A 14,360-nucleotide genomic window follows, 5' to 3' on the forward strand; every position below is an offset into this window, starting at 1 on the left:
ACAGTAATACGAACAGTAAAACGCACTTGAAAAGGAAATACAAGTCCTATGTCAGAATAGGAAACAAAAGAAACTAATCAAAATGACAATGATTTAAACAAAGGACTACTATATATAAAGCTAGCAGTTACTGCCTACGCCAGCTCCAGACCTTAAATAAACTGATTGAAAGGTTATGTCTTCTTATGTACTCTCCCCTTGTTGTATTTATTGCTAATTTGTTCCTGAACATTCATGGAATATGTGTCACTGGCAACAAAAAAATCGATAATTTAAAATAGGTTGTTTACGTACAAATTTATATCGAGCGTCACTGGTAAGTCTTTTGTAGACGAAACGCACGTCTGGCTCAAAAACCGACAAAAATTATATCCCGGTATCCATCTATGATGAGTTTATGTAGATACCTTGTAACAGTATCTTGGCTCCAATCTACTAATATTTGGTCTTAGTACTCTTAATCTCAGCGTAAATAAGATAGATATATATATAAAAAAAAACTCCCAAATTGTAGACTAGCACAACCTTAATTGGGACACCATGCATTCAGTATTCCTACCGTACCAAAAGAATATTAACTAAAATCATTGATACAAGGCAATATAATTATGATCGTCATACAACCGATAAAAATGAAAACATAACGTTAAAAGTTACGACCGAAGCGCTTTTCTGCATCGACCTTCTTATGGAACACTTAAAGCTGAATATTTAGGGCCAACAACTTACAAAGAACAGATTAAATGATATATTATTTAGCCAACATGATTGCAGAAAGTAAGAAGTCGTAGAGCAAAATGGAAAAATCTGAAATCAAAAGAGATAATGCACCGTGTATTGAGCCTTTCTATTGCTTAGAGTTCAGTAGAATATATATATACATGCTCAACCTAAACATACTATTTGATCTACTGCGAGTTGTTCAGTTTTTTACTGTTACTCCTGTTTCTCCTAACACTGATATTGGTGCTAGAAAAACCAGCAAGTAAAATGGCCAATATCAGATCCGTACGTCTTGTTTTGAAATGAATACTCTTCTTTTGAGAAATATTTATTTTGTCATCCAATTTTTTACCGCTTACAATTGTCTGTCTGTGGTTTTAACTTTTAATTATCAGTATGTTTTCAATTCATATTGTTTCGTTTCGTTCCGCTTTTATTTCGTTTTGCTTTTTACAGGTACCCCTCTTTTTGCCCCTTTTCTATTTTTGATACTGTAATCAAAAATTTAAAACATCAAACATTCAAAAAGTTAAATAATCAACATTGCACGTAAGGTTTAGTATTTTAGAAGTTTGATCAAAATCCTAAACTATCAAATTTAAAAACGATATTTAGAATTTTGATATTTTAATAATTTGGTTAAAATTTCAAAATTTCAAAACTTTTACACAATTTGAAGTTTTGATATTTTAAAACTTTGATCAAAATTCCAAAAATCCAAAATTTCAAAACTTTTCAAAACTTTGAATTGATAAGTGTTACACGGGCCCGTTACGTTTGTAGTTATTTGATCGAAACAAACTCGAGCTAGTGCATGATATAAAAAATAATGCCTTACAAATTGTTTTCTATGTTTAACATATAAACCATAATTGATAATACATACACAAAACTATTAGAATGTCGAGATAGTACTGTGCCATTTTTTTATTTGAAAAAGAAATATCGAATCCCTGCTATATAATGCGGAAGATAGCTTTCTATTAATCTATAGTTTTAAAATTGATCAAGGTCGACAGGTCACATGCAAACTAGTAAACTTGTTCTGGTAAATAGTCTGTGCCTTTAATATAAGATTTGTTAAGAAATGACAAACGCAAATAAAAAAAAACGATCTCATATACTTCTTAAGCAATTTGATCCTAATAGATGTTTATGATCATATTGTTTGTGTATCCATTTTGGTTGAGCATTCAAGATAAAGTTAAACCCAGAACAACGTTGTCTGATGCAACAAATTTTCAAAACTATTTATTTAAGTTGCGTTATCCGGTTGCACGTTTTGTATACAAAAGACTTTTACAGAACATTACAGTCGAAAGGCCAAATCAAATAAATAGTTTAAAAGTATTGAAAACCAATAGTTTCAAAAAGTTGTCCGCAATCTTATTTAGGTTATACACGGATTGTATAAACCAATGGGATCCTTCTGATTTTAATATTTAACAAACCGTTGTTTTACAGAAAATAATTCCATCATTATACTTCATTTTAGCAATGAAGATTTGACCTCTTGGCTAGAACGGAAACGAAAAGTTGAATAATAAAATCATATTTTATTTTTTCCAGGGATGTCAATTGGGTGATATTTTAGAAGTAATTATGACCAATGTATGCTTGCATACAATAAAAAAAATCTAGTAAACAGGAAAAGATAATGCAGACTATAGATTTTTATTTTAAAAGATAATTTTTCAAAAATTTACCTATTAATCATCAAATCATTGTGATCAAACTTTTCCGGAAAACATTTACAACTGTCTGTGATATATGTTACAGTACTTAATTCCGTTAACTTTTCATTTATCATTACTTCAAGTTTGTTTACACCATAATTATCCTTTTTTTTTGGTTATATGTTATTTGTAAACGTTGTGCATATGTTATGTACGAAACAAACGAACTAATTTAAAAGCATTCTATTCGCTGAAAAAAAATGTACTTTTATACTTCATAAAGACCTAGATACATGTAACATCCGTAATCCAATATATATAGTAATATTATTCGACGACAACAGTTCAGAATGAACACGTTTTTCATATTTCTTAGTACCTACCATTTGCTTAGACTTGGACTTGGATTTAATATCTTTACCGTTACACCTGAAAGACATGCTGATTTGGTGGCTACACAACCGCAGAGGAATAATTCTGTTGACACATACAACCATTTTTCAGATGTTATGAACGAGTTTGAAATGCTGGGCAACTGGAGTAACCTTTGTAATATATCACAAACTGGTCGTACTGACTTCAACATTATGTGTATCATTAAACGTAATTCAAGTATAAAGTTATCAGAATTTAGAGATTTTACCTATCGAGTCTCATCAAACATCAGATTTGACATATCCGTCACTTGTGAAGATGGTATAATATACTTTCCCTGGCCATTCAGGGCAGACAAACTACATAGAATTTATATCAAAGACTGCAGAATTAAGGATTACAATACTGAATTCAAGAATTCATTGATAGACCAAATTCCCGACACAATCAAATATCTACAAATGGATAACGTAACAACTATCTTACGAATGGAAGAAGTATACGACTCACTGTCAAAAGTTAACTCCCCTATAACAAGAGCTGCAGAGTGTGGACCAGAGAATGCTATTGTCATAATTCGGAGAGGGACAAAGACAACTTTTGAAGATATGCAAAACAATGGTTTGTTTAACTTCAGCACTGCATTGACGAATGATGAACATTACTTTGACATTCAAAAAAGAACCTGTTTGTACGACAATCTTGAGGTTTTTGAAATCAGTGGAATGAATGTAGACAGACAAGTTGTCGATAAAATAGTTCAAGTAGACGTTGCGGAAAATCTCAAAGTATTGAATTTTTCTGGTAATGGCATGTCTGATACTCTTTATAAACTACAAGGATGGCGACTACGATTCCCAGTGATGGAATATATAGACCTCTCAGATAACAACATACGAGACCTTCCAATGATACGAGATTTTGGAATGACCGTTAAAGAGACAAAATCAGTCGGAATTATAGATCTGAGGCGTAATAAGATAACTTCATTAACAAAAGGTATGATAGACTCGTTCTCAACTCACAGATATCTTAAAGTCGACATTAGTGAGAATCCGTTCTTATGCGACTGTGGAATAATTGAAGTGATGGAATATCTATATTCAAAGACTATGCCAAAAGCCTATGATTATCTAGGGTCAATAGAATGTGCAAATCCCTCAAACGTCTGTGGGCGTAAGCTGAAAAGTCTGTCTCTTACAGACCTTAACTGTAACAATGAAACTGTGTTTTTATCTGTTAATTTATTTCAGAAATATGATCAAGGAAAATTCATTTTCTATACTAAATAAAGACGCTACACTCAAAAACGAAAAAAACCGGAACAATTGTTTTGTTGGAGACAATGTAGGTTGGATTAGGAACCCATTTATAACAACCGTAACAACAACTTTCTGTGTACGGTAACGATATGTTCTTAATGTGTTACAATGTATTCTGGGAATAGTTATATAGTATGTCCCATATGTATGAAATAAATAAAAATACAACTTCAAAACCTTTATTCTTAAAAAAACCAAAAGCAATGATACAATATTGCATACAGATTCTATAATTAATTTACAATGACACTTTCTGCACATCTAGTATAAATGGTTAATTACAATAAAAAACGAGAAACGCCGCAATGTGCATGTCGGTTTTTCAAAATAAACAGTTCGAGTCTGTAGTTCCACTTTGTGAAGTTATACTAGCATTCAATGCCTGCCATGCTCAGAGAAAACAGGTTTGTGATTCCTTAAATATTTATATTGTGTCCCAAATTTTTGTTGGAAATATTTTATGTAATTTTATGTTGTCATTTAAAATTATCTCTTCTCTGCGCCGAAATGGAAAAAAAATAAAACATAAAAATGAGAGTAGAGGACTCATTGTGAAGGCAATTGATTTTAGTATTTGCCGACATGTGTCAACAATAGTAAGCTAGAAATGAATCGATTTCATTGTCATCGTCCAGATGTTTTCTTTTCTGTATCATAATTTCGTTTTAATAGACAATAATAGGTTAACTTTAGAACAGTTCATAAAAAAATCAAGATTCTAGTCAATACATTCTGTTTCAATAACATATATTCATTTTCATCATGTTATCTACATTAAACCATTGATTATAGTTCTGTAACCATAATAAATTTTTTTAAACTTTAATGTACAAGAAAAGCACCAATCTATACTGTATATGGATAGATAAGAAAAATGTGCGAATAAAAGACCTAGAGTGGTCACATTGTTGCAATGGAGGGATACCAGAGAGACAGTCAAACTCATAAATCGAAAATGAACTGACAACGCCATGGCTAAAAATGAAAAAGACAAACAGACAAACAATAGTACACATGACACCACATTTAAACGTAAAGAATAAGCAACACGAACCCCACCAAAAACTAGGGGTGATCTCAGGTGCTCCTAAAATAAGGTTTAATGGGCTAACCTGAATCATATAGAAAATAAATGAAGAAAAAAATTGAAATTTACTGATATATATTCAGTAACATGATAAAAAGACACGATTTAACCAAAAGTAGGAGCAAGTAAGATGTCATAAACGACAAGTTAAGTGATTTGTATAAACAGTTGCTAATACAAAATTGCGTCAATCATGAATCTTCTGATTTTTGTCATTTATGACAACGAAAATGTAGATGTGGCCTTCACCTTTTCACATTAAGTAACTTTTACATTGTTTATATTTTACACCGCAGCTGATATAAAGGTAAAAACAAACATTAGTAAACCCATGTTTAATATTCACATAACAGATTTATTTTCTAAATTGTAAATCACCAATTTTTCGGTGTATTTTAATTATTTTTCTTCTTTAAAAAACCCAAATTGTAACACTTAAATAGTAATCAAAGGAATCAGGCTGATAATTTAATACGCCAGACGTGCGTTTTGTCTACATAAAACTAATCAATGACTCTCAGATCAATACAGTTATTAAGCCAAACAAGTACAAAATTGAAGAGCATTGAGTACCCAAAATACCAAAAAGTTTTGCCAAATACAGCTAAGGTAATCTATGAAACCGTGTTTGTTTTACAAATTGCATACACAAGATGAATATTTTGGAGAATGTGTATGCGGTAATAATTTCACATATATCATTTGATTGATGTCAAAAGATCAGTTATAACCCATATTAAAAAGATGCTCAACTGAGGCAAAATACAAGTGTAAATTGATTTGTTGGATCAGTGTAAAACAAAATTAGTTTTATGTCATGAATTCTTTGTTGGATTACCTGTTACAAATGTATAGTCTCATTATTTTTGTTAGCTAAGTGAATGATTATAAATATTTCTTTGGTAATGATTTTATCTGACAATCGTCAAGACCCTTTTATAACTCGTCTACACTAATTAGCTCTTGTTTTCATCAAAGAGTAATTCATGCTTTACACTAGGAAGTTATATACAAGAACCTCGGCTATACGTAAATCTCCTGGTCCTTGCAACATATAATTGTTCAGATGTTGATCAGTGATTTGAGATGAAACTTTACATCAATAGAATTTGTCAGTCGCTGGTGAGTTTGATATGTTCTTCATCTCATCGTAAGGCATAATGACTAGTTTCATCATGAAAGTTTTTTTTAGGAAGCAGTTTCATTTCAATTCAGCATTTAACTCTGCTCGAATGCAGATTGATTGTTCTTGTGACGAACATTGACACACGATGCATAGTTCAAACTCATATTCATTCGTTCCCTTTTTTGAATATCAAACTTTTCCGGACAACCCAAAGTAGCTTTTATCCAAAGGGTTCGGTTAACTATTATAAAAAGTCAAAATTTACGTCTAACAACCCTGGACATTTGTTGACATCTCAACCGGTAGTTTTGACAAATACCTTTTATAAGCATGATTTATTTGTTTACAAACGGGACGAGAAAAGTAAAATCACAAAAATACTGAACTCCAAAGAAAATTTAAAATGGAAAGTCCCGAATCAAATGGCAAAATCAAATGATAAAACACATCAACTGAATGGACAACAACTGTCATATTCCTGACTTTGTACAGTCATTTTCAAATGTAGAAAATGAACGCAAGATACCAGAGGGACAGTCAAACTCATAGATTATAAATAAACTGACAACGCCATGGCCAAAAATAAAAAGTCAAACAGACAAATCATAGTACAGAAGACACAACATAGAAAACTAAAGACAAAGTATCACGAACCCCACCAAAACCTGTGGGTGATCTCAGGTGCTCCAGAAGAGTAAGCAGTTCCTGCTCCACATATGGTACTCGTCGCGTTGCTTGCGTTATAACAAATCCGGTAAATAGTCTCATTCGGTAGGTCACATTCGTGAAGAGGGAAGAGTATTGTAGAACATATCCGATGTCATCTGTGAATCGGTTATTCCATAACGGTCAACCAACTCCTGGTGGCGTCCGTAAAATTTACGAAGAGATGATTTCAACTTCACCATTTGGAACTCTTGGTTTAATATAACACACCAGCCAAAGTGATGCAATTATTGTCTATCGATTTAACGTTTGATTCGTCATCTTTAAATACTAGTAACTATTCTCCCCATTCCCGTCGTTGTATTTGTCATGACAAATTATAGGAAACACATATGATGAATACATTGTGATTGGGATCCAATAATTCTTAGTCTTTTGATTCTAGTCTACATTCTTCGAAAGATTTAGACATATTGCTAATGCCATGCATTTACCTTTTTTGTCTGTTTATTTTGCTCATAAGTTGTTCTCATTATAATTCATTTTATGCAACTGTCATACAAGTGAAAAGTTTAGCTAGGTATAAATCCAGGGTTAATTCCCCTCTTTCTAAATAAAGAAATACCTGTACCAATTAAGTCAGGATATGACAGTTGCTTTCTATTCGTTTGATGTCCTTTTGATTTTGCAATTATGTAAAGGACTTTCCGTTGGCATTTTATTGTTGTGATATCCTACTTTTAATAGTAATATTGCTAACCGATAAACAAATATTTGCAAGTATGACTATAAATATTCATTCATATACAATATTGATGTCGTTTTTTATCGGAAAAGTTCAGCAAACCAGTTTTGTTTAAAGAAATAGGGTGTTGTTTCTCGTGCATGACTTTGTGATTATATCTTAGAGGAAACCCCTTGTTTTACATGCTGCACGTCTTCCGTTGTTGGTAAAAAATTAAGTAAATGAATATCAATAGAATTGAGATTGGAAATAGGGAATGTGTCAAAGAGACAACAACCAGACCACAGAACAGACAACAGAAGGTCACCAATAGGTCTTCAATGTGGCGAGAAATTACCGCACCCGGAGGCGTCTTTAAGCTGACCCATAAACAAATATATATACTAGTTCAGTGATAATGGACATCATTCTTAACTCCAAATTATACACAAGAAAATACAAGACTAACAAAGGCCAATTGAGGGGACTAGTTAAAAAAGTCAAACTTTAAAAAAAAAATCCAAATTAAATTTTATGACTGTGCATGTAATCTATTTATGTTACTAGAAGCGATTTTGCTCGTTACCAGTATATTTTGGTTAGAACTCTACAACGTTGATTTTGGTTTCAAGTTCCGAATATTTTGGCTTCGAAAATCACTGCATTACAAGGTCGGAATACGAATGTTATCTGTGCTTTTATAATGTTATTAGTTCCATACGCTTTAAAGCAGGTCAATCACCATTAACAGTTTATTTATTTATTTAGTTTTATTGATAAAGAAGGAACACAAATAAAAAATAAATGTGTGTTAAAAAATATATTAAATGTAAGAGCTTGAAAAATATCATAAAATATAAAAGCAACTAAGCTTACTATTTCAAGGATTTTGAAATTAAAGAAATAATTAAATTAACTCTTATGTAAACATATCACTCCTACAATGTTAAAATTCAAATAAACAAGCAACAGGATTAATTATACCTATTATGTTATAATTCTTGGAATCTTCTGTTTCAAATCCGGGACAACTCCTCATGTGCTGTAAATTATGAAAATTATGTTATACAATAGTTTATTTGTCAAGGTCTATTGCTGCACTCTTTCATATAAAAACAGTATTGTAAAGTTTCAGAAAATAACTTACTGCACTTTTTAGGAGCAAATAAAAAAGTTAAAGTTGTCTCTTATATGGTTTTATTATAAATTTTAATCAAAATTGTTATTAAGGGCCGAGTAGTTTCTTGAACTTTATTTCGATACATAGATGCTAAAAATATAGATTCAACAACTGCAACACGAGGATTGCGAGCTTTTTAAATAATTAAAATTTAACTGTCGAGAGCGGAGATATATCGTAACACACGAGTTATAGTGTTGGAATCTGTTTCTATAATAATTTTTATCCTTCCTTTTCAAACATTTGAAGAAAGTTGTGTACTTTTTATGTGACGTCATCAGGCATGGTGGCCTTTTTTCATGACGTCACAATAGGAAATCTCAGAAGAAACAAAAAAAAAGTTCGACCAATCTTTAGCAGAGAACAGATTTTTCACTAGCGAAAAGTAATATTTTTCTCACACCGATCACGAATATTATAACTTCCAACATTAACAGTTTCCCGATTTTGTTTTTTGTCCATGGATTTATGAGTTTTGAACAGTGGTATACTACTGTTGCCTTTCTTTATCCATGTAAAACGCAGCTTTAATTGAGTTAACAGAATTTAACCCTGTCATTTTTCTCCAGGGCCTATCGACAACACCTAGTATAGTGGGTAGTCAATCCCCTTAGACATGGACGCTCCGCCACACAACTGGAATGCAGATGGTTCCAGCTTCGTCTCATGGAAGGGTGCTACGAAACGGGGTTGAAATGACGGTGTGAATAGATGAGAAGTAGTTAATTATCTGGGTAAAAGGAGAGAAATTAACCAGTGGTGAACTTCGTAATGATCCAAAGTAATTGAATAAGAAAGTTGTTGTCAAGGGGTGAACATTTATTTTGTAACACCTTGGACACCTTCAATAATTCACTGATAATGAAAGATAGAAAAAATGAAACATATAGTTAATCACATGAATCATTTTTTTTTAAATAAAGCAAGCAAATACATGATTTTTTTAACTACATAAATGTTTAATATCTACAGGTATGTACACTATAGAATATAAAATAAGAATAATAGCAAACTTTATCGTACACACAATATCAAATAAAAGATAAATACAAGTATTATGATGATACATTATGTTATGCCTTTTGAATTACATTTTACGATTCATTTATAATGAAGTTAGTTAACGCCATGATCATCATTTTGTTTAACTTAATTTTATACTTAATGTATTTGTTATGCAAGAAACAAACAAACTAAAGATTTCTATTCGTAGAAAATATAACGGTCGTTCTGCTATTTTAGCTCATAAGGATTTAGATAACATCCGTTATCCCATATATATAATAATATCATTCCTGGAAAACTGTTCAGAATGAAAACGTATCTAATGTTTCTTTATTTGTACCCCTTGCTTGGAATTGGACTTGCATTTATCGTTACAACTGAAAGGAATAATGATTTGGTGCCAAAACAAACGCAAATAAATAATTCCGTAGACACATTCAACCATTTTTCAGATGTTATGAATGAGTTTGAAAGACTGGAGAACTGGAATAGGCTATGTAATATATCACAAACTGATCATACTGACTTTAACATTGTATGTATCATTAAAGGTAATTCCAGTATAAAGTTTTCCGAATTTAGAAATTTTACCGATAAAGTATCATCAAATATCAGATTGGACTTATCCGTCACTTGTGAACAGGGTATCATACACTTTCCCTGGCCGTTCAGAGCAGACAAACTACATAGTATTTATATAAAAGACTGCCGAATCAAGGATTACAGAACTGATTACAAGAATCAGTTGATAAACAGCATTCCCGACACAATAAAACATCTTCAAATCGACAACGTCACTATTATTCTAAGGAGTGAGGAATTTTATGACTCAATTTCAAAAGCTAACTCTGCTATTACAAGAGCTGCAGAATGTGGACCGGAGAATGCATTTTTCATTATTTGGAGGGGAACAAAGGTGAAATTTGAAGATTTCCAAAACTATCAGTTGTATGACTTCACCACTGCATTCGCGCAGTCAAATCATTACTTCAACATTCAGAAGAGAACCTGTTTGTATAACATCCTTGAGGTTTTTGAAATAAGCGGAATGAAAGATATTACTAGATCTACTATTAGTAAAATAGTTCATACAGACATTGCACAAAATCTCAAAATCTTAAACTTTTCTGGAAACGGTATGTCTGATACTATTTATAAACTACAAGGCTGGCGACTACGATTTCCAGTGATGGAATATATAGACTTTTCCAATAATCACATCAAAGTTATTCCAATGATACGAGATTACGGAATGACCGTTAAAAAGACAAAATCAGTCGGAATAATAGATATTAGGCGTAATGAGATAACTTCATTAACAAAAGGTATGATTGACTCGTTCTCGACTCTCGAATTTGTTAAAGTCGATATCACTGATAATCCGTTATTATGTGACTGTGGAATAATTGAGGTAATGGAATATCTATCTTCAAAGACTATGCCAAAAGCTTATGATTACCTAGGGTCGCTAGGGTGTGCAAATCCCTCAAACGTCCGTGGACGTAAGCTTATAAGTCTGTCTCCTACAGAATTAAATTGTAACAAGGATACAGTCGTGAATATTTCAGTAGTTGTTTTGATCATCATAACAATAACATTGGTCATCATAACTTTGTTGACATTTATCTATTTCAGAAATAAGATCAAGGTAAATTTATTTTCTATACTAAATAAAAACGTGGCAACGTAACAATGGCTTCAGTGGAATCTTATTGGTGGAATGCTTGTTCGAGTTACCAATTTATTCAGAACGTAACAATAAATTTCTACAGTAAAGTAGTGTTATTGTTACGTTAATGCATTTCAATGATGCTTGGAATAGTAAAATAATATTTCCTGTATTTATGCAAAAAATAAAAAATGAAAACTGCAATTCTTAAAAAATTCAATGTAACAATATTATATACAGATAACAGTAACAGCTTATATATTTAACTTGTAATGGCTGATTCTGTATATGAAGTATATACTCAAGTCCGACTCATTTTGGAGCAGCCAAGGCATACGAGTGACGCCGCCATATGCACGTATTTTTTGAAAATAAACATTTTGATTCAGCAATTTATCTTTTTGAAGTTTTATCATTATTAAAAGCCTGCCTTGCTTCAGGTGAAAAGTGTTTTTAGTGTTGTCAACGGTTAACCGTCGGAAGGACCGAATATCGAATACCAAAAACGCTTACCGGTGAATCGGACTTTTTTTCAATTTTAATAGATTTGATATAAATGTGTATTGAAATCATTAAATATTTTTGTTCTATCTAAAAATTATCGTTGAAGTAATTAATTTGACAGATCAATTGTACAGTGTATATACTGATTGCTATTGTTAATAAAAAAAATTATAAAAAAACATAAAATTATTTGAACTTAGACATTCTTGTCAGAAACATCTGATGTTGTTTTATGTTGTCACTAAATATTTTCTCTTTTCCGTCCATTACTGATGTCATGCTCAACTCGGCTTTTCATATCTAAGTGAACATTGCTGAAATGAAAAAAAAATATAAATGAAACATAAAATTTCTAGTCAAGTAGATGACTTTTTGTCAAGGAAATTGATTTATATATTTGCCGTCATTCAGCAATAATTAGCTGAAAATGAACCGTCCAGATGTTTTGTGATCAAATGACATTTGCGTCTGGTGTAAATATAAAATTTCAATCTTGGTATCTATGATGAGTTTATTGAAATATCTTCTTGATTTCGTCGAATTGACAATGTCTGCATACCTGCCAACTTTTCAAAATGCGCATGGGGGTTTTACGTGAAAGATGGTTCTTATAGTCCTACAAAACATTCAAAGGGGCCTTCAAATATATTCTAATGTGGTTTTTTTTGGTTTCTTCGTGCTTTAACAAGCTCATAGCCATTGTTAATTTAATTGTTTTCTTGAAAATAGTGGACAAAATTGCTCTAACAAAATTTCCACTGGGGAGCCTCCATGAGGGAAATCCCCCGCGAATAGTGACAGTTGGCGGGTATGTGTCTGAAACCGTTGATTGTTTCATTTTTCTGATATCTCAAACATGACGTGGAGTGTTCACTGTGAACTAATAATGAATCCATTGGATTTTTTATGTGTACTGATTGATAATTTTGTTGAGATGCACTAGTACCAATTCACGTGCACATGTTATTAGGTCTTTCCACTTTTCGTGGAAAGACCTTTTGATTTTCTTCTGATTATTTTTTTCTTTTTTCTTTTCTTTTTCTTTTGCCGTCTGAGATGCTTTTTTGTCTTACAACATATCGAATGGATTTTTGGCCAATGATGTTGTACAGTAATGGGGGTTTCAAAGCTCACCCTGTGTGACCGAACACTTATTCTTATAAGATTTATCCCCCTTTTTCTTGTTATTGCTATATCTCTAAAACCGTAAAAGATTTTAACGAACTGTTTTCACCAAATTGTTCGTCTACTCTTAAGAATGATTTAGTTAATTTTGACTGGAGTGATCGGAAGACATCTTATGGGAGTTATTTCCCTTTGAAAATTTAAGATAGGCGATATGTTGGATCAATTCATACGTTACAAGTCGGAGAGGTCTACAGTCTTTTGATATGAAGTCCTTGGTCATTTTAAAGGAAATTGAGGTCAAGGTCAAAGGTCAAGGTCATGTTATAAATTTTGCTTGTTATCATTATTCAAAAGAAACTGTTACAGTAAATGATATGATGTGTTTGCCAAATAACTGTTTACAATAAGGCGCAACTTCATCCTATTTAAGTCGAAGAGTTTTGGTTAACCCTTATAGGAGTTTTCTCCCCTTATGTACTTGAAATCAGTATTTCTCCACAAACCAAACAAGTGATTGACCAGGGGTCTTTTGATTTGAGATCACTGACCTATGACCTTAAAATTGAGGTCAAGGTCAAAGGTCAATTTGACGTTCTAGATTTTGACCGTTGCTAAAAATTCTTTCTAGTTCATTATAAAACAATTAAGTCTACTGCATAAACTTATTAATCTTATTTTTTTTATATCAGTTTGATTTACCACATTACATCAACACGGAGTGACATTTTCTAAAATTGTTTTTTAAATTTCATTTTTCTTATCGAGGTGGAAAGACCTTCAATTGTTCTTTGAAGAATTGGTTTTAAAATCTTTTATGAATTTGTTTTCATCAGATTACCCTTTTCAACTGATTTTTTATAGTTTGTTCTTATCTAGTACTGTTTCACCACTGTCCCAGGTAAGGGGGTAAAGTGGGGATCCGCCACATTCTGTGTATATGTTCCAAGTCATGAGCCTGTGTTTCAGTGGTTGTTGTTTGTTGCTGTGTTATAAATTTGGTTTTTGTTCAGTTTTTTTGTACATTAATCAGGCTGTTAGTTTTCTTGTATGAATTGCTTATCATTTCTAATTTCGAGGACTTTTATAGCTGACTATGCCGTATGGGCTTTGCTCATTGTTGAAGGTTTGGTAAACTAGGTGAACTATAACTGTTAATTTCTGTGTCATTTCGTCTC

General features: G+C 32.0%; 1 protein-coding gene across 1 annotated transcript; it reads left to right on the forward strand.

The window, feature by feature from the left end:
* Positions 1 to 2,616: 2,616 nt before the first annotated feature.
* Positions 2,617 to 4,272, forward strand: LOC139522930 (uncharacterized). Its single transcript, XM_071316578.1, has one exon. The coding sequence runs from the start codon at positions 2,750 to 2,752 to the stop codon at positions 4,064 to 4,066; it is 1,317 nt and encodes a 438-aa protein (XP_071172679.1). The 5' UTR covers positions 2,617 to 2,749; the 3' UTR covers positions 4,067 to 4,272.
* Positions 4,273 to 14,360: the final 10,088 nt, after the last annotated feature.

Source organism: Mytilus edulis, chromosome 5 (assembly GCF_963676685.1).
Source record: "Mytilus edulis chromosome 5, xbMytEdul2.2, whole genome shotgun sequence".
Lineage (NCBI taxonomy): Eukaryota > Metazoa > Mollusca > Bivalvia > Mytilida > Mytilidae > Mytilus > Mytilus edulis.

Bases quoted from the DNA above. Each gene is read 5' to 3' on its own strand.
- LOC139522930 (XM_071316578.1), top strand. From the start codon at position 2,750: ATGAACACGTTTTTCATATTTCTTAGTACCTACCATTTGCTTAGACTT.